General features: G+C 46.6%; 6 protein-coding genes across 8 annotated transcripts in view; 1 reads left to right on the forward strand and 5 right to left on the reverse strand.

Annotated features, from left to right (window-relative positions):
* Positions 1-13,321, forward strand: part of LOC120901577 (protein kinase C, brain isozyme-like) — a 63,206-nt gene extending 49,885 nt beyond the window's left edge. For all 3 annotated transcript variants that reach the window (XM_040309636.1, XM_040309634.1, XM_040309635.1), the window contains exons 6-14: positions 103-231; positions 3,637-3,790; positions 3,864-4,092; positions 4,165-4,470; positions 4,731-4,822; positions 5,261-5,462; positions 5,545-5,733; positions 5,805-5,945; positions 6,031-13,321. In XM_040309636.1, coding sequence (XP_040165570.1) covers positions 103-231; positions 3,637-3,790; positions 3,864-4,092; positions 4,165-4,470; positions 4,731-4,822; positions 5,261-5,462; positions 5,545-5,733; positions 5,805-5,945; positions 6,031-6,183 — 1,595 coding nt within the window. In that variant the 3' untranslated portion in view covers positions 6,184-13,321. The remainder of the gene's footprint in view (positions 1-102; positions 232-3,636; positions 3,791-3,863; positions 4,093-4,164; positions 4,471-4,730; positions 4,823-5,260; positions 5,463-5,544; positions 5,734-5,804; positions 5,946-6,030) is intronic.
* An 80-nt stretch (positions 13,322-13,401) lies between these two features.
* LOC120901584 (alpha-amylase 2-like) lies at positions 13,402-15,103 on the reverse strand. The gene has a single exon (XM_040309643.1). It carries the CDS (start codon positions 15,080-15,082, stop codon positions 13,460-13,462), a length of 1,623 nt encoding a protein of 540 aa, XP_040165577.1. The 5' UTR covers positions 15,083-15,103; the 3' UTR covers positions 13,402-13,459.
* Positions 15,104-15,281: 178 nt separating this feature from the next.
* LOC120901583 (putative polypeptide N-acetylgalactosaminyltransferase 9) lies at positions 15,282-17,149 on the reverse strand. The gene is made up of 3 exons (XM_040309641.1): positions 16,648-17,149; positions 16,405-16,569; positions 15,282-16,342 (listed from the first exon to the last, which is right to left on the reverse strand). The coding sequence occupies exons 1-3, from the start codon at positions 17,120-17,122 to the stop codon at positions 15,291-15,293; spliced, it is 1,692 nt and encodes a 563-aa protein (XP_040165575.1). The 5' UTR covers positions 17,123-17,149; the 3' UTR covers positions 15,282-15,290.
* A 419-nt stretch (positions 17,150-17,568) lies between these two features.
* On the reverse strand, positions 17,569-19,043 carry LOC120901585 (putative polypeptide N-acetylgalactosaminyltransferase 9). Its single transcript, XM_040309644.1, has 2 exons — positions 18,703-19,043; positions 17,569-18,642 (listed from the first exon to the last, which is right to left on the reverse strand). Exons 1-2 carry the CDS (start codon positions 18,767-18,769, stop codon positions 17,585-17,587), a joined length of 1,125 nt encoding a protein of 374 aa, XP_040165578.1. The 5' UTR covers positions 18,770-19,043; the 3' UTR covers positions 17,569-17,584.
* Positions 19,044-19,467: 424 nt separating this feature from the next.
* LOC120901578 (putative polypeptide N-acetylgalactosaminyltransferase 9) lies at positions 19,468-23,710 on the reverse strand. Its single transcript, XM_040309637.1, has 5 exons — positions 23,010-23,710; positions 22,776-22,940; positions 20,868-22,704; positions 20,642-20,806; positions 19,468-20,583 (listed from the first exon to the last, which is right to left on the reverse strand). The coding sequence occupies exons 1-3, from the start codon at positions 23,602-23,604 to the stop codon at positions 21,665-21,667; spliced, it is 1,800 nt and encodes a 599-aa protein (XP_040165571.1). The 5' UTR covers positions 23,605-23,710; the 3' UTR covers positions 19,468-20,583; positions 20,642-20,806; positions 20,868-21,664.
* A 271-nt stretch (positions 23,711-23,981) lies between these two features.
* Positions 23,982-27,204, reverse strand: LOC120901579 (putative polypeptide N-acetylgalactosaminyltransferase 9). The gene is made up of 3 exons (XM_040309638.1): positions 26,350-27,204; positions 26,118-26,282; positions 23,982-26,057 (listed from the first exon to the last, which is right to left on the reverse strand). Exons 1-3 carry the CDS (start codon positions 26,957-26,959, stop codon positions 25,030-25,032), a joined length of 1,803 nt encoding a protein of 600 aa, XP_040165572.1. The 5' UTR covers positions 26,960-27,204; the 3' UTR covers positions 23,982-25,029.
* Between the last annotated feature and the right edge of the window lie 31 nt (positions 27,205-27,235).

Consider the following 27,235-nt stretch of genomic DNA (forward strand, 5'->3'; position numbering starts at 1 on the left):
TTCTGTTGCTCTATTTCGTCGGCTCTTCTCGTTCGGCTGGTGCGTGCGGCGACCTTCGACCCTTCCAACCCGCGTGATTGGCCGATTCCCTTGCCGGCGCAGCATGTGATATGAACGTACACAAACGGTGCGAGGAGAGCGTACCGAACCTCTGCGGATGTGATCATACCGAGCGCCGGGGGCGCATCCAGCTGACGATCACGTATGCGGCGGGCAAGCTCAACATTGAAGGTAAGCTATCGCAGACCCGGGCGGTTCGTTTCACCGGAACAACTTTTATTATTTAAGCTGTAGGCTTTTCGTGCTCGTGCCCGGAAATAAAGATCCACCTTAAGATGGTTGAGGAGGGCTTTTTAAATATCCATTGTTTCCTTCGGAGAACCTTTCGCTATCGCGGACGAAGTGAAGACCAAAAAAAGCTCGCTTTTTCAAGCGAATCCTATCCACTCCAATGGTAAAGCGATTGTACATTTATTATGCCAAATTTATGTACATCACCCATAGCAACCTTTTTATCCCGTAGAAGCATTAGAAGCAAAATTGCTGCTATCCCTACCCTCATGGTGTACTCGTGGAGCCTCATGCGTGGAAGAATCAAGCATCCGCTGTTTGCGCTGTGGCGAAGAAATGAAGGAAAAACAAAAGACCATGTGTAACAAACAAATACAGCTGAGGGGTTGGGTTTAATGGTACGAAGGTGGATGGGAATAAAACGGGCACAGTGAGCACACACCCACACACACACACATAACGATGATGGGAAAGTGTGTTGTTTAAGAAACATCAACTTCTCAAACTGGGTAACGATTTTAGCATGCCGGAAGTGGAAGCAATTGAAGTGCTTGGCTCTGTGCAGCTTTGCTCTCAGCAGCAGCAGCAACAGCAAAATGGATTAAGCTTTTCAGCAACAGACACACACACACACACACACACACAGCCAGAAAAGGACGTTCTATTGCTACAGATTGATGTGAAGGGAAAAAGAAAAGAAGGAAGCAATGGACCCCTGCATACGGACGGGTAAAATGGGAAGAAAAGAACGATCCGGAACGGATGCGGTTCAGCTCGAAATGGTGTTTCTGTTTCAATTGAAGAAAAGGATTAATTCGATCGGTGTGTTTCTCTAGAACAGAGGGGCTCGTGCTGGTGAATCGGTTTTACAGCCCAGCATAAAAGGGGATCCCACCGGGACTTGGGTGTTGTTTTTATTTATATTTTCTTTGCACTCGGCTCGACCGGCTCAGTTTGATTGATAGGACGTAAAATGTAATGCGATAAATTAAAGTGATACACTGCTAGTACGAGAGCGAGTGTGAGTGTGTTTGTGGCAGACAGAGACGGGAAATGTGGACCAGCGTGAAGCTTAACGAGGGATTTAACACAAATGAGTCGATCGGGGAAATTGAAACAAGCTCATTTATCAGCTTCAGTCGAGTGGTATGGGCAGTATAAGGACATTTATACAACCCCGCTAAAAGAGGGACCAACTTAAGGTAAAAGGGTTTTGTGTAAAAACTAAAGTTATATAATATTTTTTGCTTTTAAGTTTGAGAAAGCGCTGTTTGGATCGACTTGTTTTTATTGCTTTCCCAACAAGCGATTATCAACCGAGCGCTCGCATCAATGCCCACGAGACACAACTACTCTATGCGCCAGACGTCAGCACGACTGTTATTGCACTGTAGTGGCAACGTGTTGGCAAGACAAAGTTGTGTGCCACAATGTGTGCCCGGTTTCATCACAAACCCCTTTTATCCCCCTTAGGTTCGGTGTGGAGTTTCTCTTCCTTCTCTTTTCCACTCTTAGGTGCAGCCACCGTCCAAAAAACACTCACATTTATTTTCATGACCGTACGCTCCGGCACCCTTCTTTTGTGAATAGAGCGTGGATGGGAAGAGAAAAAAACGGGAGCTGAGAAGTGGAGTGGATTTTTCTTTATGATCACCCTTCACTCACTGCAAGGGGATGACGGGGTGCAGGAAGAGAACGTCGCCGTCTTGGGCTGGAACGGCTGGACGGTTCAACACCTCAACACCTAAATTACACCGCAGTACAAATCATCACGCGATAACAACGCGCCCGGCAAAACCGCATAAAGATCTCTTTCGTACAAACACAAACACTTACACAGAGGGACTGAGATGGAACCACAGCAGTGGAAAAGCAACTGGACTGGAACGGAGACATCCTTACCTGGGTTGGTTTTTGTGTGTTTGCAGGCGAGTCGTCGGCGAGTCTTCGGTCGGTTTGTGGTGGAAGAAACCCGATGTTATCTGCTGAGGGTGCTGAAGGAGGCCTTTCAAGAGATGATAAAATGATCACAGCAATTCATGGCCTTGCCTGGAGGATGGCTTTATACGTTCGTGTTTTGGGGTGGTTTGTTTTGTTTGCTAGTTTTGAATTGTTCTTATCGTGGCGTTTTGTTGTGGATCGGTGGTCTTGTTTCGCTAGAAGATTCTGGCAAGAAGGTTTTTGGAGCTGTTTTTTGTTCAGTTTTTCTCCTTGCTGCTTGATTTTATTCGTATAAAAACACTTGAGAAACGATTGAAAGAAACAAGCAAGTAGATATGTTGAAAAATATGGAATGTTTGAATGATTTTTGAAAGATTTAACGATCAAAAATACAAAATGTCTCTGTTTTGGATGGAGCAGCCCAGTACTTCATCGCAAAAGAATAAGCGTTTTTGGAAACTGTTTCCAGTGATACAAATATTAATCTGAGCTTAAAAGACAAAAGAAAAGTAAGCTCTATCGCAAATAATCCCCCACAATCGTATCAACTGTTGATTTCAGCTCCAACCGCTTCTGAGGCGCACGCACACACGTGCAGTAGAATAAAAGCACCGAGTGCCATGTAACACCGAAAAGCTCTTGCACATCGCTTTCAATTATGATTGCACAGGCGCCCGGGCTGGAAGGGAAAAGGCAGACCGGCAGCAGGAAACAAAGCAAACCGCAGTAGACAGTAACATTATGTCGGCCCGACAACACACACAAACACATAGTGGTAAAAATGGCTGCTGGTGCCGAAAAGAAGGGCCTGATTGTAGTGCGCGTCCGCAAGCGTTGGCAGACGGGGACGGTATTTTAAAAATACAACCCCTTTTGCACACTACCTTCGTTGTGTTTGTGTGAGTGTGTATGTGAGGGAAAAATCGAAATGTTCGTACAACATGAGCTTAGCCTCTAGTGCTACGGTAGCATAATGTTGCATCATTAGAACGTCGTTTCGGAGACACGAAACAAACATCGCCTCCCCACCCGGTGGCTGCCACAGGGTGCCTTTCTTCTCCCCGCGTCCGTTTTGTGCCTTTCCCTTGTGCCTTTAATCACGGGTACAATGGGGGAGAAAAATGGAGATGAAACGATGAGCCTTCGTCTCCGTGAGCACGCTAATGAATAGCTCGAAACAATAACGAGATGGCTTTGGGTGAGGATGCACAAAACCCCAAGGCCGTTGAGGCACGGGCGTGTGAGGTTGCTCGAAGAAGAATAGGAGCATGCAAAAAGTACAAGATATTTATATATATACATTTTTAATACGCTTACCCACCGTGCGGAGTGAAGCATCATCGTTAAAACAGGATTCTTTGCATGGGAATCAACCTTTCTCGTTCTCTTTCTTCCCCACAACAGTGAAACAGGGCCGCAACCTTATTCCGATGGATCCGAACGGTTCCAGCGATCCGTACGTCAAGATCAAACTGATCCCGGACGCGGACAACGTGAAGAAGAAAACCAAAACCATCCGGGCCTCGCTCAATCCGGTGTGGAACGAAACTCTGATATTGTGAGTATTTGCTTGATGGCTCTCACCGTCGCAACTGGCTGACGGCTTCTTCTTCTTCCTTGCCTCCTGACAGCGATCTCAAGCCGGAAGATAAGGACCGTCGCCTGCTGATCGAGGTGTGGGACTGGGATCGTACCTCGCGGAACGATTTCATGGGCTCGCTTTCGTTCGGCATCTCGGAAATCCTCAAGAACCCGGTCGATGGGTGGTTCAAGCTGCTCACGCAGGAGGAGGGCGAGTACTACAACGTACCAGTGCCGGAGGAGGGTGCCGATCTGGTGCAGCTCAAGAGCCAAATGAGGGTAAGCGGGTGTGCTGTGGTCTATGACTGTTTTGAAAGACAATTACAACTTCATTTCCTGCGCGTGCGATAGAAAACATCCATCACGAAGAAGATCCCGATGATGGGCGACAAGGACGTGCCGCATAACATGACGAAGAAGGACGTCATCCGGGCGACCGACTTCAACTTCCTGATGGTACTGGGCAAGGGTTCGTTCGGCAAGGTGATGCTGGCGGAGCGCAAGGGCACGGACGAGCTGTACGCGATCAAGATCCTGAAGAAGGACATCATCATCCAGGACGATGACGTCGAGTGCACGATGGTGGAGAAGCGCGTCCTGGCCCTGTCCAGCAAGCCGCCGTTCCTGGTGCAGCTGCACTCTTGCTTCCAAACCATGGTAAGACGGCATTGCAATGCAAATTGCATACATTTGGGCGAAACACTGAGACAATTGCTTGAAAAAGCGCCTACAGTTAGGCAATTTGCCTGGCAGCAATGTACAACAGCATGGATTTTGTCAAGTAAATTGCCTATATTTAGGGGAAATTAGCTAATTAGAAACAAGAAACGCCTAGAGCTATGTAATTTGTATTGAAAAACACGCTTGTCAAGACATAATTGGAACGGCATTACATTCCCATTCTCATACCATTCCAGGATCGTCTGTACTTTGTCATGGAATACGTCAACGGTGGTGATCTCATGTTCCAAATTCAGCAGTGTGGCAAATTTAAGGAACCGGTCGCTGTGTAAGTGTCCCCCCTTCCTCCCAAAATGTAGTACCGCGGCGAAGTGCCATTATACCTATAGCAAACAATGCGGCAAGGACGATGACGCAAAGAACGCGCGTTGTTCCGAGAATGTTATTAGGAAAATGTTGCCCTCTCGACAACACAAGTGAGAGAGCGAAAGAGAGAGAGCAAACAAAAGTCATTTTTGTAGCGGCTAATTACCGGTTTCGGTAATTCAGTTATCGCATTCCGTCGCCGGGATACGCTTTCGCTCGCCCCGGTCCGAAGAAAACAAGGCGAGCGAGGGGCCCACTCAAGAGTTTGCCGGAAAAAGCGATCGATTAACCGGTGGCTAATTGAATGAGGGCGTTCTAGCTTTCGGTGTCGGTGTTTATTTTCGGTTCTGAATGTTGTTTTTTTTTTGCTTTTCCTTCCACCACCACGACCTTTCTCCAGGTTCTACGCGTCGGAGATTGCTATCGGGTTGTTTTATTTGCACGCGCGGGGCATCGTGTACCGCGATCTGAAGCTGGACAACGTGCTGCTGGACATGGACGGGCACATTAAGATAGCCGATTTCGGCATGTGCAAGGAGGGCATCCTGGGCGACAAGACGACGAAAACGTTCTGCGGCACACCGGACTACATTGCGCCGGAGGTACGGTCTGCCGCTCGCCGGACACTAACTGTATGGAGTTTAATGTATCGTTACGGGCGTTTTGGCCATTGCCTTTTTGTAGATCATTTTGTACCAACCGTACGGCAAGTCGGTCGACTGGTGGGCCTACGGTGTGCTGCTGTACGAGATGCTGGTCGGTCAGCCCCCGTTCGATGGGGAGGACGAGGAGGAGCTGTTTGCCGCCATCACGGACCATAACGTGTCGTACCCGAAGAGCTTGAGCAAGGAAGCCAAGGACGTCTGCAAGGGGGTAAGAGAGGCATTGAAGTATTTGAGAAAGTTAAAAAAAAACATTAACATTACTGTGTTTCCATGTTTTAGCTGCTCACCAAAAACCCGCAGAAACGCTTGGGCTGTGGAGCTCGCGGCGAGGAGGACGTTCGTGCGCACGCCTTCTTCCGCCGTATCGATTGGGAAAAGATTGAGAACCGTGAGGTGCAGCCACCGTTCAAGCCAAAGATTGTAAGTCACTTGCTGAGCTTGCCCCCCCCCCCCCACTTGTGCATACTTGCTCACACAAATCTCTTTCTCCCGCGTTACATCGCAGAAACATCGCAAGGACGTGTCGAACTTCGATCGACAGTTCACGTCGGAGAAGACCGATCTTACCCCGACAGACAAGCTGTTCATGATGAACCTGGACCAGACGGAGTTCAACGGCTTCTCGTATCTTAATCCCGAGTTTGTGCAGTACGTCTAAGGCGGCTCGGGGTCGGGAATGTGAACGCCCAAAGGATGTCCCTCCGCCGTGGCGTCGTTCTTCCCGTGTCATTTTAGATTGCAATTTCCCCTTAAAGCACCAGTGCAGTTCTTCTATCCTCCCACGTCGCAGGGCATGCTCATGCCTGCCAAGCTGGCGTTGTTTTGTTGATCGTTTTTTAATGTTTGTTTTAATTTATCCAATTATCTGTTATTGTTTCGCGCGTGCACTCGCCCAAAGAGATTCGTTATGTTCTTAAGTAGTCATTGTTTATACGCCGGTGAAAAAAACCGCAATGGAAAAGGGGAAGATGAGTGGATTGCGTTCCGCTTTTACCAGTTTTGCCAGTATGTGTGCTTGCCACCCGAAAAAGTTCCATTTTGAAAGCGAAGCTGCTTCATCGGTGAGTGTTCTGTATAATGCCATAATGCTCTCTCGCACACCCACACCCACTCTGCCATTCTCTGTGCAGTCTTCCCGTGTGCGCGTGGGTTCGTTTTCTGTTGTTATGTTAGTAAGTGTGCGAAAGGGTTGGTAGCAGGCAGTAAGGAAAGGCGTTTTTGAGTTTTTCGTTTGTACTTTGTTTTTAAATGGAAAATCCTTGCCTATATAAAAGTCATTCTCTTCGGAAAGCAAGAAAAGCCTGTACTTCAAGAGCGTTTTTAAGAAAACACACACCCACAAAAAAATCCATACTCTCGTATAATTCCTGTACATGTTTAGCTAGTAAAACTAAAAAAAGCAAAGCTACCAAGGCACGCGAGGATTTGTCGCGCATGTTAGCGATCCATCTGAACCGGCTTGGTTGTTTTGTTGCGCGCGCGCGCGCATGTGTGTGTGGGAGAACAAAACAAAAAAAACGGGAATCTAATTGCCAAAACAAAACACTTTTATCTACTAAATACCACTTTTACACTCATTACCGTGTTCCCAGCCGCCCGCTCAGGGACTGCCGGTGTTCGGTTGCGGTGTTTCGGGGCGCCACGTGCTTTGCTGGTGCGCAACGTAATGCAGCGCAACGAGCGCAGCAGCCTGTGCGGTGTTCCAGTTGGTTGCACGCTTTAAAACATCTGCACCTTGTTAAAATCTACACACTTTTATACTATATAAGCATTTAACGATAGTGCGTGCGTGCGCATAACGGGCTCATTAATAGCGAGTGGCAGGTTAAATTTTTCCCCAATTGCGTTACTCTCACGTGAGCGCGGCGAAGCGTGCGCGTTTTTCTAATTGATCTGTTGCGTGTCCGTTTGTTTACGCTGGGTGTGTTGGGTGCAACGTTCAATCAGTTTTCTCCGTTTGCGTTTTATTTCAGCAACAAAATTTAGATAAAAAGAGACAACTATTTTTCCGTGCGAAGAGGAACGTGTAGTAGAACAGTACATACACAAGTAATACATTAACTAGCAAGCAAACAACCAGTAAAATGCTCCATTTGGCTGTGTGCACTGATCATGTTTTAAATGGCCCGGGGCGCTCGGCTTCGGGTCAAGACTTTAGAGGGCCCTATTTACTCAGCAGTTTCACACAACTTCCCCCATCCCCCCCACATCGTACTGGACGAGTAGAATTGCATACATAAAACACACACACACTCTCTCTTTCACACTCTATTTATGAAGGGGGGCTTTTGGGTTTTCTAGATAAATAATGGAAGAAAAAACCAAACCTCTACACAACTAGAATAATGGCACCTGAACTTTGCTGCTGGAAGGTAAACAGAGATGGACGAAGCAGGAGATTAGCAAACACAATATACAATTAACCATTTAAAGTAATAAACAAACAAAAAAAAAAACAGCAACACGTAAGACAGGATCAAACCATGTGTAGGTCTCGTGTGTACTAAGAAAACACCACTTTTTCAACTATATAGAGCGTTAAAGGAAAACCAAATGAAGCAAAGCTATTTGTGGCGTGTGTGTGTGTATGTGTGTGGAGAGAGATTTAATTAAGGAAAGAGTATGCACCATTCGTTTCACATTCGACACGCGCGACAAGCGGTGCATCCTTCTGCGTTGTGTAGATCGGACGGGTTGGGTCAGGTCTTGACCCGGAAAGGTATAACTTACGTGCCACAGAACAACACAATCATTCAGCATTAAAAGTAAAGACAGCAAGCACCAAACCAAAACAGAACATCAGTGCACGCGTTCGCGATTAATCGGTAGAAATTGTCGAATATATACACACAAACACACACGCGCATACTCGTTTTAGTAGCAATAATAGAGATAACAAGTATAATAATCGTAATGACAGAGCAAGAGAGAGAGAGAGAGAGAGAGAGAGAGAGAGAGAGAGAGAGAGAGAGACGGGAAAGATCTATTAACAATCTGACGGAAGGGGAAAAGGAAACCTAGCTTCAACACCTGCACCTTAACCTGATAGCTCACAGAGCAAAGACGGATGCAACCACACTCTGCAGCTACAAAGCAGACACCTTTCATGAACAAAGCAAAAGAAATCTCATTTCCACTTACACACCCGCAAAAGGAAAACACAAACATCTCGCTGTCTCTCGAAACCTGTTTATGAACAACCAAAAGGAGCTTTAATCTTGCACTTTACTGATGTATTTATATATGTATCGAATAATGCAACAAACAAAACAAAAACAAAAAAACAATGTGAGGTAAAATAAAGGGAGAAAACTAGCAAAGACAGTGAACGGTGGGCGATATATTTCCAGCAGGAATAAAACCACATTATATGACTTATACTAATGTAATGGAATGAAGAAGAGAGAGAGAAAGAGAAAAACACACAACAAACAATACACATAACATTATTGATAGAGTAAACACGCATTTGCAAAAGAGCATACATCGCACCCGGTAGATCAAGAAAGCCGGAGTACAATTCACTATCACACAACACTTTCTTACACACGAGAAGGAGAAGAAAACACTATGGAAAGTGAAAACACAACTCATAGTGACAATGGCAATTCACAACAACACAATGGAGGTACCGAGTGAGCCCAATCTTACAGCGAGACCTATTTATTGTGCTTTGCAAAACTCTAATTGTCTTGTGCAAGTGAACGTGAAAACCAAAAGGTACATCATACACCAGCAAAAAGAAGCAATTTAATCACACAATATAGAAGAAGAAAGAAACACAACCAAAAACACACACTCATTAAATGCAAAATAGAATACACAAGATAGAGAAAAAAAAACAGCGCAATCGTACACTCTTCTATAGCGGATATGTGAGATATGTGGAGAAACAAAAAGTAGATAACCGATTTCAAACAAGAAAAAGGAATGCAAGGGATGGGTACTGCAGAGAGAGGAAGCTAGAGCAGAAGAACGTTGGAAGATCTAGTAGATCATATCAGATACACAGCAAGGAAAAGCTATAGATATAGGCACTGTCTCTTCTAGAAGTAGAGCAAAGAATGCGTCAAATGATAGTGAAATCCGCATTATTGGATGTGATTTGATTGGTTTGGAATGGATGAAGAGGAAAATCGTTCAAAGCGAATGTAAACGAAAATGACAATCTATATAAACGTTATAACAAGAGAGAAACAAACACTATTAAGACGAAGTGAGCAATGTGGTAGAGATGAAAACAGAACAGAATAGTAGAAATGTGACTCAACACATCAAGTAACACACGAAGTAAATGGCGTAAACGAATAGTAGAAATCAGACAAACACAAACACACAAAACAGACACATCACACGGGGCAAGTATCATGCACGATCGGTGTTAGGCACCGGTATTCTACCACATCCTCTAAGCCTGAGATCTTGCGAAGCAAAATTGGGGTATTGAGATGGAGATGTGCATGGTTTCCTACTCGACACAGACACACACACACACACACACACACATACTCTTTCCACTCTGTATAGTCTGTAAACATTCCAGCGTACTGTCTAAAGAGCCGACATGCCGAAAGCGGCGAAAAGTGGTGTAGCCCAACGAGGGAAAGGAATTGAGTGCCAGTGAGTGTGAGTGTGCGCCAGTAGTGAGCAGGATTAGTGAGAGCCAACAACCGCGTGGTAGAGGTGGTAGAATTTTTACTTTCGAATCACAATTATTCCATGGCGTGATTTTACTTTGTACGTGAAAGCAATCGGATGTCAATGTCACTACTAATTGTGGTTTTAGTTTTTAGTCGATGCAAATGCCCTTGTTAGTTTATACCGCACTAAGGCGCCGTATGCATTGAAGAACAACAGTACATGACTTAAGCGTAACTTTGTTTGAGGAGGGAAGGAGTTGCGAGTGGAGTAAAGAGGACGAGTATGCTGTAAACGTATCCTAAGGAATCGCCAAATCTTGGATTCAACGCTATTATTAAAGGGTCGCATCGAGGACCTGTTCTTAAACGCCTATATGAAACTTATACAGATTTTAAACTAATCGAACCATTATGTTTAAGGCTAACACCGTGGTGAAACCGTGAACCACATACACTGTGAGCAATGTGAGCAAGCATTCACTAGAATCTATGTACTATGAGCTATTGTTAAGGGTTTGCATTATCATTATTAGTCCTATGTCATATCGAGCGGTTACGTTTTTAGATTATTTTTATCATTTTGTTGTTGTAAGGCGATATTATTCCAGTCCAAACACCGTTGAAATTGAAAATTATCTCTGTGTCTGCGTGCGAATGAGGTGTTAAAGGAAGGGTACGAAAAGAGCTCTATTGTAATGAAAATACCAAAACATAAATGACAGATGGGACATAAGTGCGCGACATAAAATACAAAGCAAATAAAGAGAGAAAAAAAACATAACACAAAAACAATAAACACACGCTCTAGTGTAGAGTTAAACTGTATTTAAAGCAAAAGAGAAAAACAAAACAGCATGCAAACCTGATAGGAAAACGTCTTACCAAAGCAAGCTGGACAGGCAAGACCGGATCAACACAATAATACACGGAACAATATCTGGCGGACGTTTTGTTTTGTTTTCCCCAGTGCATGGAAACAATCATCAACACGGGTTGAGGACGGGTCGATGAATGCATTACGGATGAGGGTCGACAGGAAGGACAAAACCCATTTCAACTCTAACTAGCGACTACAAATATACAGTATACACCATTACGCTCTTACAAAGCAGAAACCCCACCGTGTGGTTTTGTTGACAGTTTGACAGTTGCCTACACGCTGATACTAACCCCTACAGTACGAACTAAAGAGCGAGAGCGAGAGAGAAAGGAAAGCCTTCTCTCACGCGTGTTCTTTTATCTCCCCTCTCCCCCCTACCACTTAGCCAGGTTTCTCTGAGCTGAACTCAGAACTTTCCACTCCACTAGTGTTTGCTTCGTTTTCATCCCCCCCACCAGTTAGATTAGTTAGCTGAGCGAACTAGCGAGCTGCTAGAGAGGACAGACATACTACAGATACGTTTTTGAATTACATCCCACCCCAATTCTTCCCACCAATACACCGCCCCCTGACCCTTTCCATCAGGTGCGGTTAGAGCGAAGAGAAATGCCAGTAAACATGATTAAAAAAGTAAAAAAAAACGAGACGAAGCAAAAACTGATGTTAAAACTAATAAAAATACTATTAAACAAAGTGAAACTTAAAAACGAGCAAACAGAGGGTGTTTACACCCGGTTAAAGCGAGACGTGTTAAAAGTGTGTACGAAAGGAGCAAGAGCCGCTACCGAATCAACCAAGACAAGACAGCAAAACTAGCGCGAGTCAGAAAGACGGAACAGAACAAAAAGAAGAACAGAACAGAGAGAAGAAGCGAAGAATTATGGTAAATGCAGGATACAATTTCTATTTCACCACTGCCTTAATTTTTAACAAATCTCTATAGCAAATCGTATCGTATCGTACGACAGGGACATGGGGCATTGGACGGAAACGGGCTTGTCGTTGGTGAAGATCGAACGCAAAGCGGGAAAGGAAAGAACAAGCTAATTGGCTAACACATGGATCGCACTGCAACGGACACTAATAGGGAAGGGTAAGGCTCTTGAAGGAAAAACAAAGCAACAACAGAAGAACATAACATCCCCGTGAGAACAGACTTTAGAAAAAGAGATAAAAGAAAGAGCGAAAGAGAAGATGACATATGACAAAGAGACATATATAAAAATGAAAGCAAAAGAGAGAGATATAAAAATGAAAACCAACCTAAAAGTGAGATCAACCATAAAGTCAAACACGTATAGCGATATCGTAACAATGACAAAGTAACTAAGTAAGCGGAAGAGAAAGAGCAAACACGCGATGAAAGAGGGAAATAAATGAAACAGTACGAAATCCGTATAACATATATATATTTCATCGATTGATGCACTCTTTCGAAAAAAAAACAAAACAAAAAGACGTCTTCTTCCTCTAGCTCTATTTCCCTTTTAATGAAAATGACAAATAAAGTAACTCAAGAAGAAGAAGAAGAAAAAGACTCAAAGGAAGAAGCAAACAAAAATACACTAACACGAGACATCTGGCAAGTAGCAAGAAGCAAACGGACGAGATTTTCCCCGTTGCCATCTTTAATCGAGTCTTATTAGAATGAAGCTGAACCCACACACATACACACAAAAAAAAAGAAACACATCTGGATGTTGATATTGTAAGGGAAATTTTATGAATAAACTTCCTCTCGATCACACACAGTCACCATCAAATGGGTAGCAAAGAACAAAAAAAAAGCAAAAAATATGAAACGCACCACTCACACGTGACGATACATTTGAAACACATGAACCAAAATTTACCTTTTTATGTGTATCACGAAATTTTCGACATAGAATTACACGCACGGTTGTATGCGGTCGGTTGGGAGCAAGCGACGAACGTACGACGCACGTTAGCTGATGGGAAGAGGTTGGACAGAAGGCAAGAGAAGGAACACTTGGGGCAGCGATAAGGTTGTGGAAGCGAACCGGTGTGTGTGTGGAAGAGTGAGTGCAGGAGGGGTTTAACAAATAGTACACACAAACACTTAAACACACAGACACAGATACACAGTCAGAGGCGAAACGCATATTATTACGAACCTTTCAGTGTTTCTGTTTCCATACAATTCAAAACACTTCTCATTGTTGTGATTCGATTTTGAAGCTAATATAGAGTGCTACATCAAGCTGTATAAGGATATAAAGAGAGTAAAAACAAAGAAAACGAATGAAAAATTATCATCAAAATAGTTCGTGTGCGATCGTTTTTATAAAACAGCGTGATGACAGGCTGAAAGGCTAAAATTGTAATGCACATTGCATAGCTTTAGGCGCCGTGTTTGTACGATTCTTTTTAATTCTCTTCACACTTACATACGTTTATTTTGGCTTGAAAGTCTTCAACAGTGCTACAAATGGTTCCTCCAGCTGACTGTGTATGAAAATCTCTGCCCGCCCATTGGTGGCCACCGTCACCGTTGCGCCCGGGCAGTCACCATCCGCATCGAGCTTATCGTCCCTTGCGCTGATCAGATCGCAGTGCACCCCGGGCATCATGCACGTGTACAAGTTCGCTTTGAGCGAGAGCGAAATTTCCGCATTGAAGGCCACAAACCCAACACGATCACGGCAGAAGCCGATCTGATTCTGGCCATTGTCAACCCACGCCCCTACTGCGGTGCCGTTGGTGACGTTGCGGAAGTGAACCATTTTCCTCACCACCGGCCATCGATGCTCGCAGATCCACGGCAGTCGGCAGTGGCCTGAGTTATCGAAAAGAACGGGTGCTATCTTGCCCTGAGCGTCACTGGGAGGACCTTGGGAAGCGTTTGCAAACTCGTACGAGCTAGTAATGCGCGGTGTGCCATAGTGATGCGCTAGCATGAACGCAAGACCGATCTGATACGCGCGTCGGTTGCGTGCCGAAACGACCCACAGATCACCGTCCGCATCGGGAAGTCGTTGGAGCTGCGGATTGTTTACGTAGATCAGGGCCTTCTCGCGCGGTACATACCCGAGCCGGGTGCCGAGGTGAACGAAGTAGTGGAAAGGCTTCCTTTTCAGCAGCACATCACCAAGGTCGTAAGCAAAGCGATCCTGTGCAATCATTCCAAGGTCGCTGTAGTCACTCCATCTTGCACGCAGTTCCAGCTCCGACCCGCTAAGTCCGTGGTAAGAGAGATCCAGACAGACGAACGGACGACTACCCGATGGGAAGACACTTCCGATCGTGGTAAGATTCTGCACCTTATCAAAAATTGCCCGCAAATCGTGCGGCCACATGTACAGCGCAGAATCGACAAAGAAGCCGGCCACCCCGAACGTCAGCAGTCGGTTGAGGAAGCTCAGAATACGCTCCCGGACGCGCAACAGGCTGAGATTCAGATCGGGTCGATCTTCCTTCCAGCAGTTGCGCAGCTCGTGCGGATCTTCCGGGTTGACGATGCGGCACTGGTCGTTAAAGTCTGCCGCACTGAACGGTGCATCGGGATAGTCACGGGTGGCAGGATTTACGGTCGAGCCAGCTGTGCCACGCGTTGTCGTGGAGGAGCCGGAATCAGCACGAGCCATGTGGTTCAGCACTACCTCAACGATTACACGTACACCGGCCTTATTGCAGGCATCGATAGCCGACCGCAGCGACGATTCGTTTCCCGAGCGACCGGTCAGTTTGAACGAAACCGGTTCGTACCGGTCAGCCCAGCTCGTTCCATCGCGAACTTCATTCACCGGCGACAGCTGAACCGCACCGAACCCGTGCGGACCGAGGTACGCTTGACACTCCCGCTCGATGTCTTCGTAGCGCCACTCGAACAGCTGCACTATCGCGTGTCGTCCCGGTAGAAAGTGTGGATTGAACTGAGCAGACGCGAGCGAACAGCAAAGCAGAAGGCACAGCGAACATCCCAACATGCCGTCTAGTTCGCTGACCAATTGACCGTAAATGAGTTGACAGTAAAACAGGTCGCGATTGTAGTAGGCTCTGCAAAGTGTGCATGTCATCGGAAGTGTCAGTCAGTGGCGATTAACGAGCGCGATATTGTGCGGCATATCATCGGTGCCGCTTTGAATCGAGTAATTATAGAGAACGGGGGATTTACAAGGTCGGGGAGAAATGACTCATTTAAGCACGGTAAGTTGATATTTTTCTATTACCCATTAACACAAAAACCCTGCATTATAATGCAAAATGCATGTCTGTTTTTGAGTGCTAATAATACCGAAAGATAGAAACATCTAGCTCTACAAACTTCACCAACCATTTCTGACGGAGTTCCGATGAATTACAACGTTCTAATGTTATCGCACTCTCTCCCTTCCTTACCGCAAGACACTGGTTAACAATTTCACTTTTAATTTGACCACTCGCCACCACATACTGCCACCGTTGGGTGCGTGTCTTCTCGTCGCGATGGCATCTTCTCACCACGAACCGATATCCTTTCGAAGCGATTATTTCGATACATCGCGAGTAGTTGTTGAGCTCGTGGTAGAAGTTGTGTGTCCAGTACTGTTGTTTCTCCCGTTTATCACACACTGCCATCGATAGCGAATGATTGCTCCAATGGTGCGTCAGACAATATCGCCCTGAATGTGCAGCATTGTGTACCTCGCCCCGGAACGCACCCGGTACGAGTGGGTTCATCATTTCCGGGAAAGCATTGCGCACGTAATCGCGAAAGCTTCCACAACCGGCACCAGCACGTACGGCTTTTCGTCCATCGACAGATCCAAAGTAGCGCGGGAAGTAGCGAGGAATGCCGTACACATCGTACAATACCTGCTTGTACTCATCCATCCACACCTCAGCGAGCCGCAACGAGTTCTTCATGATCACATCCTTTCCAGCGCTGTCCAAGTACGGATGGCTTTGCTTGCGTATGTGTGCAACCCGCGAGCAAGGCACAATCACCATGCGGCCACCACACATCCAGCTCTTCATCGACAGCTCGATGTTCTCGATCCCGTACATCTCGAACCCATCGTCATACCAGCCGAGCCGCTCGAAGAACGCCCGATCGATCGCAAACAGTCCCCCGGCCATGGCGGGTGTATCGAACGGCACGTACGGGTTGGGATAGCGCTTCTTCATTGCCGCTCTACCCCACCAACCGAAGTTAAGATCCCACCGGTAGGCACCGACCAGCTGTGGGGCGAAATCCGTCTTCAACTGCATGGTGAATCCGTCGATCTGATCTATCGTTGGCATGGCGATAGTGGTGGCATTTCTCGCAATCACATCAAGAAGCGGCTCAAGCCAGCCTGTCAGTGGGAAAGATCAAGCTGTTTGATAGAGAGATCTGCTCATTCTACAACCTTCTTACCCTCAGTACACTCAACGTGCGCATCTAGGAAGGTGATCATACTGGCGGTCGTCGTCTTGGCACCAAACACCTTCGCACCAATTAGTCCCAGTCGTTTGGGTGCTCGCACTATACGTACCTTCGGAAAGCGGTCTACATAATCATCTAAACGTGTTTTCAAATAAGCTGAAGCGAAACACAAAGCCATCAAAGTGTAAAAATATTGCACCAGGAACTCATAGTTCAATGCAAGACTGCGCTCACCTGCAGTGGAGTAATCGTCCACCAGTACTAATTCGTGGATTAAATGATCCGGTGTACGATCCAGGATGGAGTGAACCGTTCGAATCAGCACAGACCAGGCCTCATTGTAGAACACAATTACGATCGATGTCGGTGGTAAGCGTGAGCTGACGATATCCTGTTCCCGACACCAGGCTGCTCGTACATCCGGCAAGCGTCTCCGGAGCGACATCAGATCTGAAGCGTACGCGTTGTATCCGAACGTTTTCAAACCTTGCTGTACCATCGCGATAGTAGCATTGTCTTTCAGATCGATCTGTACAGGAGTTCCCAAATCTCCGGGAGGAACAACCGATCGCGATCGTATGTTGTGTGTGACTTCCTGCTCCAACGATTCGTTCATCAGGAAGATCCTGTATAACAGGCAAGATATGCTGAACACTGTCAGATACAGACAGGCCGTAAACAGACGGCGAATGTTTCGTCTGTGAACCATCTGGCGATGGTGGAATCGTTTCACTGTTTTTTTGCAAACTGCCCATCTGCGATCTTGTTTGAGTGTATTATAAGAAACATCACGTCGCCCGATAAATAGAGGGTGAATTGTTCGTTGATGGTTTGTTTATTTGGCAAACACAACACCGAACGCATAGAACGCAATCAACTGGTTTCATTCACTGTTCGCACAGTAGAGAATGGTGAGAGATCTCTCACATGTCTTTACCTTGAGATTTTTGTTTATACAGTCGCTCTCTCCGTACGTGTCGTCGGTAGTGTCGATGAAGCTTTATCACACTGCTCACTTCCACTTACTCGCGAAAACCGCAAACATGATCACTAGAACAGCACGTCGGTAAGATATATACCATTAATCGTGAACGATAACAAGCAGGTGTACAAGAGGAATATCGGACCGCTTTTTATTTTACACATCACGTACAAATTAACTGCCTACTTCTTATTGCAATAATGGTTCTGTTTCATTTCGTTTCACTAAAAAATCATACGCTACAAGGTTAACCATCCACTGCTGATACTGATCGGAAGCGTTACAGCTTTTTAATGTCAATGTGGAGTTCGATTTGGACCCTACTGCCAGACATTGTGTGTGAGCCATGCTCCAAATTTGTCCCGTTTCCTTCACATACATCCAACCTTGATTGCCACGATGCCGATGGCAAATGGCAGTGGTAAGAAGTGATCCGTTAAAATCCAAACATGCCTTGTAGGAGTTAATATCCTGATAGTAGCTATGGCTCCAATACTGAGTCTTTTCCAGCCCATCGCAGAGCGACATATACGGGCGAGTTCCAGCTTTCTCCACGGTCAGGCAGTAGGTTCTTCCTAATCCTACATTTCGTACTTCACCCCTAAACTGTCCATCTATCGCTGGACTACGCAGCTCCGGGAATGCACGCTGCAGATAATACCGAAAGGGCTTACAGTTGGCTCGTTCTCTTACTTGTTTTCGCTCCTCAACCGATCCGAAGCGTTCCTCCACGTATCGGGGCAACCCATTCACATCAAACACGACCTGCTTGTACTCATCCATCCACACCTCGGCCAAACGGGCTGAATTGTGCATCGGCAGATCCATCACCACATCAAACAGATACGGATGGGAGTGTTTCTGTACGTGACCCACTCTAGAACACGGCACGGTAAGCAGCATTCCTCCGCACATCCAGCTTTTGATGGACAGTTCAACGTTCTCCATGCCGTAAACAATGAACTCCTCATCGTACCAACCAACACGTTCGAAGAACGTCTTATGGATGCTGAACAAACCACCCGCCATTGCTGGTGTTTCGAAGGGTTCACAAGGGTCAGTGTATTTCCTACGCAGGTGTTTTCTCTCGCACCATCCAAAGTTAAGATCCCACTCGAAGGCTCCAGCCAGCAAGAGCGAGATATTGGTCTGAAGACTCATATCACTCTCGTTGATGCGATCGATCGTGGGAATGGCTATGTTGGTAGGATCGCGAGCAACAACGTCGAGCAGTGGCTCAAGCCAGCCTGAAAGATGTCGGATAAGATTGAATGAGGCTGAAGAAGAGCTGTACGATGTTTACCAACCTTCTGTACACTCTACATGGGCATCCAGGAAGGTCACGATATCTGCGGCAGCTTCCTTGGCGCCCATCAAACGAGCGCGGATTAATCCGAGACGTTCTTTTGCACGAATAATTTTTACCACCGGGAACGGTTCAAAGTATTCTTCGAGCTGAGTCTTCAGATATGCTGCAATTATTCATTTCAGTGGACACTGGACAACACCTTAGTGCACGTTGGTTACTTACGATAGTTTGAATAATCGTCTACCAAAAGGATTTCCTTGACTAGGTGCGATGGTGAACGATCTAGAACTGAGTGCACTGTGCGTACTAATACTGACCACACTTCATTGTAGAACACGATCACGATGGATGTGGCGGGAAGGCTAGCGGAAAACAGATGGCCGTAAGCTTTCGGGCAGCACCAACTTCGTAGATCAGGCAATCGCCGTCGCACTGACACGAGATCCGAAGCGTACTCGTTCAGACCTTGCGCGGCTATGGTTCGTTTAACCTCAGCTGTGATTACAGGGTTGGAAGTGTCGTACCATACCGAAAGTCCCATATCACCCGGGGGAGTTGATTTTCGAACGGGTCCGGAAGATGCAGTGTATGATGTTTCATTATTGTACAAATAAAAGGCAACATTTAACAACAGTATAAGAGTGATGAAGATCACGAAAAGAGCACGATGTGACACGAACAAACGGCAGCACATACTGTACCGGTACGCTGGCTTACACGGAAGTCATCTCAATACTGTTAAGAAAATTGCGACTCACAGATGTAGTGAATACAAAAAGATCCCTTTATATTGAACTCTTGTGAAACATCTCTTTATTCCGATTGTATCCGGTTTATGGCTGCCAAAACGGGTACTCTGTCAAGGTAACATTCCACTGTTGTGTGAGTTTACGCTCGTCGCAAGGTTCTAGTTTCACTAAACCATCGTTAGATGCCAGATCAACCGCAAGACACAGCTCTCGGGAGAGGCTTTTTATTTGCAACCGCTCTGTGTCGTAGCTCCACGATTGAGCACCACGCATCCGATGGCAGGCAACTATAGTAACGTCAGTTCCTGAAGATCCAGCATCGATACAACGCTTGTAGCTGTTGAGCTCTTGGTAAAAGTTGTGCACCCAGTATTGTGTTTGGTTACGCTTATCACACGGTATCATACCGATCGTTGAAGTTGCTGATGTTCGCACTGCTAGGCACGTTTCATTTCCCAGTGCAGCATTGTGAATCTCACCACGAAACTGTCCCGGTACAATTGGATAGGGCATTTCTGGGTAGGCTCGCTCCAAGTAGTACTTAAACGATTTACAACCAGCACTTGCTCGCAATGTATTACGATCCGACACGGATCCAAACAAATCCTCCGAATAGCCCGGTATGCCGTTGACATCAAACACAATCTGCTTGTACTCATCCATCCAAACCTCCGCCACACGAATCGAGTTCACAAACGTCACATTCTGATGCCCGTTGTCAATGAACGGATGGGCGCTTTTGCGGATGTGTGCCACATGAGAGCAGGGCACCGTTAGTATCCTTCCCCCACACAACCAGCACTTGATTGACAGCTCCGCATTTTCCATTCCATACACCCGAAACTGGTCGTCGTACCATCCGAGCCGTTGAAAGAAACGTCTGGCAATCGAAAATATCCCTCCAGCCATTGCTGGCACTTCGAACGGTTCGCTAGCCCGCTGACTTTGCCGACGGGGAAAGGTGGAACGATGCCACCAGCCGAAGTTGAGATCCCACTCAAAAGCTCCAAACAGATCGGAAGACACATTTGTGATAAGATGCATATCGAGATGATCGATACGATCGATCAGTGGAACGGAGATTGTCTGCTCATTCTCCGCGATCTGCTCCAACAAAGGTTCCAACCATCCTGCGAAGATGAGGAATATGTTTTGAAATGTTTTACGATGACAATTGAGTGTTCTTACCCTTCGTACACTCAACATGTGCATCTAAAAAGGTCACTACCGGAGAGGTACTATGCTTATTGCCGAATATTCTTGCGTTGATCAGTCCCAGCCGCTCGGGAGCTCGTAGAATGCGAACGTTGTTATACGTTTTGAAGTACTCCTCTAGTGCAGTTTTCAAGAAAGCTTAAGAAAGACAAAAAGCACATTATTATAAATAAAATGCCATGCGTTACATTCAACTTACGTAGATAAGAACAGTCGTCAACGAGTAACACTTCCTCGACAAGATCTGAAGGTGAGTTGTCCAAGACAGAGTGAACCGTTCGTAGCAGAACAGACCACGGTTCATTGTAGAACACGATCACGATGGATGTCTTTGGCAGGGTGCGATTGCTTCGCACATTAGTAACACATTCCGGATGTCGCAGGTCGGGCAAGACCCGTTTCGTTGCTATAAGCGACGATGCATACTCATTGAAACCGTATTGCTTGATACTTGTTTCCACAAATCCGGTGATCTCTCGATCAGATTGATCCCATTTTACCGATTCACCTAAATGTCCCGGTAGATATTGTGATGTAATGTGCGATCTAATGGTGATACTCTTAACACTACCAACTAATTTCAAATTCCACACGTTGATGTGCTTTTTTACCTCATCGTTGTATTGGAAAAATAGTACATTGACACTCAACATCAACACTAAAACGATCACAAATGCAAACCGCCTCCAAGCGGTCGATGGCCAGCTCATTGACGCAGATGAAGTATAGAAACCCGGTTCCTGGAGAAGTAAATTTGACGATCTGCGTACCACGCAGAAGGAGTTTGTTATGAGACCAGATGTATTTCGAGTATAATAGCAGCTTTGTGCCGTTAAGCAGAACGATTTGCGTCTGATTCCAGGAAGGAGAGAGAGAGAGAGAGTTCCTTTAAATCACCAATACAATCTGAATCGATACAATATGACACTGTTTCCACGGAACGGAGCCGCAGAGGAGAGTTAGAAACTAAACAACAATCAAATCGAGTCTTCTCGGTTAATGTTCCCTAAGCATTGAAACATCCAGCTCGATGTATGAAACGTTCCACTGTTGACTCGGTTTCGTGGCGTCACATTTCTCCAACAGAAGGGTCGTTTTTGTTTGCAGATTCAAAGCTAAACAGAGGTTCCGCGCAACGCTCAGAATCTGTTGACTTTCCACCAACACCTTCCAGGCCTGGTTGCCACGGCTTCGATGGCACTGGTACACCTCCACGACCGTTCCGACGGCATCGATACAGTTCCGGTAGCTATTCAGCTCCTGGTAGTAGTTGTGGGTCCAATACTGATCCTTCTCCAGATGATCGCACGGTGCCATCCCGAGGAAGTGGTCTCGGGTACGGTACGTCAAACAGCTACCATTGCCCAGAGCCATGTTGTGAACTTCTCCGCGGAAAGCACCAGGCACCAGGGGGTTGTGCATCTCAGGGAATGCGTTCTCGAGGTAGTAGCTGAACGGCTTACATTTGGCACTCTCCCGGATGGCTTTTCGTGTGGCCACTGAGCCGAACTCCTCCTCCAAGTAATGCGGTATGCCGTAGATGTCGAAAATGATCCTTTTGTACTCGTCCATCCACACCTCGGCCAGCCGGATCGAGTTCGCACGCACAACGTCTTTCGGTTGTTTGTTAAGATATGGGTGGCCCGTCTTCTGGATGTGCCCTACTCGAGAACAAGGAACTGTGACCATCTTCCCTCCACACATCCAACTCTTAACGGAAAGTTCAATGTTCTCGATACCATAGATGTCGAAGCCATCGTCGTACCATCCAATGCGCTCGAAGAACGTCCTATTGATCGCGAACAATCCTCCAGCCATGGCAGGCGTATCGAACGGTTCCATCTTGTTCTCGTTCTGCTTTTTTTGAGACCATCGACCCCACCAGCCAAAGTTGAGATCCCAATCGTATGCACCGACAAAGGTGGGAGCCTTGTCATCGCGATACTTCATGTTGTTCTCATCGATCCAATCGATCGTTGGGATCGCGATCGTGGTCCAGCTCTCTACAACGGGCTGTATCAGTGCCTCCAGCCATCCTGAGTTGATTGAGAATCGTTATGAAGCTCATGATTCAAGTAGTATGGTGGCATAATAATCATACACTTACCCACAGTCACTTCAACGTGCGCGTCAAGGAACGTAATCAAATCGGTCTTTGTACTCTTTCCACCAAGCATGCGGGCTCTGATTAATCCAAGTCGCTTTGGAGCACGTACGATTCGGACTTTCGGGTTGGTGGCAAAGTACTCCTCTAGTTGGGCTTTCAAATGAGCTATCAACAGAAAGGAAAGTATGCTTTAGAAAGATCAATAAACACACTTCTAGCTCGTGTTGTACGTACGCATAAAGCTGAAATCATCCACGAGCACTATTTCGCTCACTAGATTCGGAGGCGATCGGTCGAGAATGGAGTGCACCGTGCGTACCAACACTGACCACGCTTCATTGTAGAACACGATGACAATCGAGGTGGAGGGTAGATCGGCACGATAGCGACCCGGTTCGCGGCACCAGGGGTCACGAATTTCCGGCAGCCGTCTCCGTACGGACATCAGATCGGAAGAGAACTGATTCAGCCCTTGATGTATCATTCCTTGATTCACCAGATCTGTCACGTCGGTGTCGTTAGTGTCGATCTCCACCGAAACTCCCATATCACCCGGTGGCACCGGAAAACGTGGATCTAATCCCAGCGTTGTGTAGACGTACTTAAACACCGGTGTACCATCTGGAGTGGCTGCAATAGTGGTGGTATTGATTTCTTCCACAGGTTGTAAACCTTCACTGACGTTGCTCCTGTCCCGCAGTGCTAGCCGCTTCAACACGTTGTCGTACCGTCCGCGTCCACCGTTGTAGAACAGGGTCAGAAATAGATACACCAGCAGTACGGCAATGCTCACTACCATCACAAAGTTCTTCTTTACGTTGCCGCGCATGGTGGAAAGCTGGCGACAGCGACACACGACAGAGGACGACGACGCGGTGTTCAGCGCCGCGGCAGGTTGTGCACTGAAATGTGCGAGAATGTCAAAGCGTTTCTTAAGTGGCAACATACTGTTTGCGATATCACTCATATCACACACAGCCACTCAGACACTCGGGGTCGCATAGCGAAACAGTCCGATTGGACCAGTACAGTGACTTCCAAACAACCGTCGATGGGCACGTAAAACAAGGGTATCTTTTCATTCTCACAGTTGTCCAAGAAGTGGAGCAATGAAACTAGTTTCAACAAGATTTGGTTTCTCATTTAAAAGAGCTTCTTTGAAGGGGTGTCTAACTACTGAAGTTTTGTTTTGACGACAGGAAATAGTGGGCATTATAGTACTTTTTATTAAACGCAATTTAAAACTCCCCTTTTTCATTCAATGCTTATCTCTCATAAGATAGTTGGTGATGCTGTATTCCCTACTCACTCCCACAAGGGTAACTCAAACGTTGGACGAAGCAATTAATTAATTGCCATCTTAGCGCCTGTTTGATGACGCCAGGACACTCCTCCAGCTGAGCGATGATGTCAACGTTGACACGCTTATCAAGCCTGTGTATCGCACATCGCACGACAGCTGTCAGGTTGATGTTTTACTTCCCTTTTTTTGCACTGATAAATCGCCTGCGCTATTTGCTGGGCACTTTAGCTGCAATCACAGTCGTGCGTTGATAACGATCCTATGTGGTGAGATAATTGATCGTACGCTACCGGATTGCTTCAATGTGCGGGTTTGCGCTGCGTGATAGTAAGGTGTTGCAAATGCATTGGAAAGGTAGGAAACATTTGCAAAAACGCATCCTTATCTTGTTAAAGGAAATGTCGTTTAATTGTTTAGCGTGCGTCATTTGTTTCAGTTTTAAACACGTTATTGTTATTAAAAGCAAACACATGTCCTTCACAGATAGCGATGTGAAAGTTTCGTTCCAATTTTTTTCGTTTATTGCAGTTTTTTGCGAGTAGAACCAAACACGCCACAACATAATGCCCTATTCTTAAACGAATAATTGTCATAAGCTCCAGCCACGAGTCATGCCCGTTCGTGGAAGCATTGCCATCAATAGCACCATTCAACAACGTCCGGGAGACACACAGCCACACATACCAAACACACTGAAACAACCCTCTGAATTGATTGTTCGAGGCAATTATAGTTGACGGTGAAGTATGCGGACTAGATAACACAAAGGTGGCTAGGTATTCGGGATTTACCTTGACTAATCTACGTGCTAAGTATACACGGCCAGGGTACAGATATTGTATCACCCCGTTGTGATAAGGGGTCTGCTATTGATTAGCCGTATTTGGGGTAGATTGCAGAGGTAGCACCAGCGAATAGCGAGTACTGAGATTAACTGCTGCAGGTCACAGCTCAGGAAAACGGCGACACATCCATCTCGATGAACGTTACGGACCACTTTTGAGCGACACTTGTTGGATCACACTTTTGCATCGTAAGCGTAACGTTTGTAGACGTATTTACCGCAAGACATTGGTCGTGCTTGATGCTTTGGAGTTGGCCCGTATCGGTCAGTACACGCCACGCCTGGTTGCCACGTGAGCGATGACAGCCAAACACTCCGAGACTGGCGCCGGTGTAGTCCAAACAGTGCTTGTAGCTGTTGATCTCCTGGTAGTAATTGTGGGCCCAGTACTGTGTTGTCTGCTCACCGTTACACCGTGCCATGCCGAGAAACTCGGAACTATATTCGAGGCAGGTGTCGTTGCCTAGCAGGACGCTCTTTACTTCCCCTCGGAAAGCTCCCGATATGAGCGGATTGTGCATCTCGGGGAATGCATTCTCCAGGTAGTAGCGGAATGGCTTGCAATTTGCACTCTCCCGGATGGCTTTGCGTGATGCCACTGAGCCGAACTCCTCCTCCAGGTAATGAGGAATGCCGTAGATGTCGAAAATGACTGCCTTATACTCATCCATCCACACCTCGGCCAGTCGGATCGAGTTCGCACGCACAACGTCCTTCTTTTCGTTGTGAAGATACGGATGTCCAACCTTCTGGATGTGGCCTACCCGCGAGCAGGGAACCGTCACCATCTTTCCTCCACACATCCAACTCTTCATCGACAGCTCAATGTTCTCGATACCATAGATGTCGAACCCATCGTCGTACCACCCCAGTCGCTCAAAAAACGTCCTATTGATCGCGAACAACCCTCCAGCCATGGCAGGCGTATCGAACGGTTCGAGAAGGTTTGCATACTTCTTCTTCATAGACGAGCGGTACCACCAGCCAAAGTTGAGATCCCAATCGTAAGCACCGATGTAGGAGAGGGACTTGTTCGCTATAAGCGCCATACTTTTCTCATCGATCCAATCGATCGATGGGATCGCGATCGTGGTGGAGTTACGTGCCACAACATCTAGCAGTGCCTCCAGCCATCCTGGTGGATAGTATCGGGTGAGTTTAGGTTACTAATTCAGGTCACTCAAACACAACTTACCTTGCGTACACTCGACGTGTGCATCCAGAAAGGTGATAACATCGGCAGTCGTGTTTTTGGCACCGAACATCCGTGCCCGTATTAATCCCAACCGTTCCGGGGCTCGAAGGATGCGCACCTTTGGATATGGTCGGAAATATTCGTCCAGTTGGGTTTTGAGACTTGCTAGCGGTTATTAGAGAAGATTTAGATTGAACTTTATAAAGCATGAAGATATTTAATCCGTCCTCACCTAAGGTAGAACAATCGTCAACCAGTACGATCTCCTTGACTAGATGTGCTGGAGATCGATCCAGCACCGAATGTACCGTCCGGAGCACAACCGACCACGCTTCGTTGAAGAACAAAATCACAATGGACGTTGCGGGCAGATCCGCTAAAAAGCGTCCCGGTTTGGCACACCAGGGATCACGAATCTCGGGCAACCTACGCCGAACGGACATCAAGTCGGAAAAGTATTGATTGAAGCCTTGCGTTTGGATGCCTTGCTGTGTAAGGGCGGCAACCTGTTCACTGGTAAGGTTCACCGTAACTGGGCGACCCATATCTCCGGGTGGAGTGGCCAACCTGGGATCGAGTCCGATCGTCGTGTATACAAACTCGAACCCATGATTACTGTCCACCGATTTGCTTTGTGAGGTCGATTCTTCTCTAGTGTGATACTGCTCCCGTTCCAGCAAGTTTCTCCTGGGTGTAAGCGAAAGGTTAACGTCATACACAAAGTAAAGCACGGTAAGTGCCAGCGTCACTGTCGCGATCACCAGTGCGACGACACTGCAACACCGCTGGCCACCGTAACCGGCAGCGATACGCACACGTCCCAACGGTACGGCATTCCGCATGCTGTCGGTGCCGAATGTGAACTGAGCGATCGCTCTTTGGCGGCACAGGTTGAATGAATCGTTGTGATAAGTGTGTACTTTGCGCGCGTATTAGACGGCGCACAGGCACCGCGGAACGAACTACAAACGAAGCGACACCGATAACCGAGCGCTGGTGATAAGACGCGCTACGGAAAGCTTGGAATGGAACCTGCACCTGTACGTATCGTTGTGTGAGGTTCGGTAGAGATGCTACCTATGAGCTTATGCAATATGGTGTGGGGTTTTGCGATGTTT

This window comes from Anopheles arabiensis, chromosome 3 (genome assembly GCF_016920715.1).
Source record: "Anopheles arabiensis isolate DONGOLA chromosome 3, AaraD3, whole genome shotgun sequence".
Taxonomy (NCBI): Eukaryota; Metazoa; Arthropoda; class Insecta; order Diptera; family Culicidae; genus Anopheles; species Anopheles arabiensis.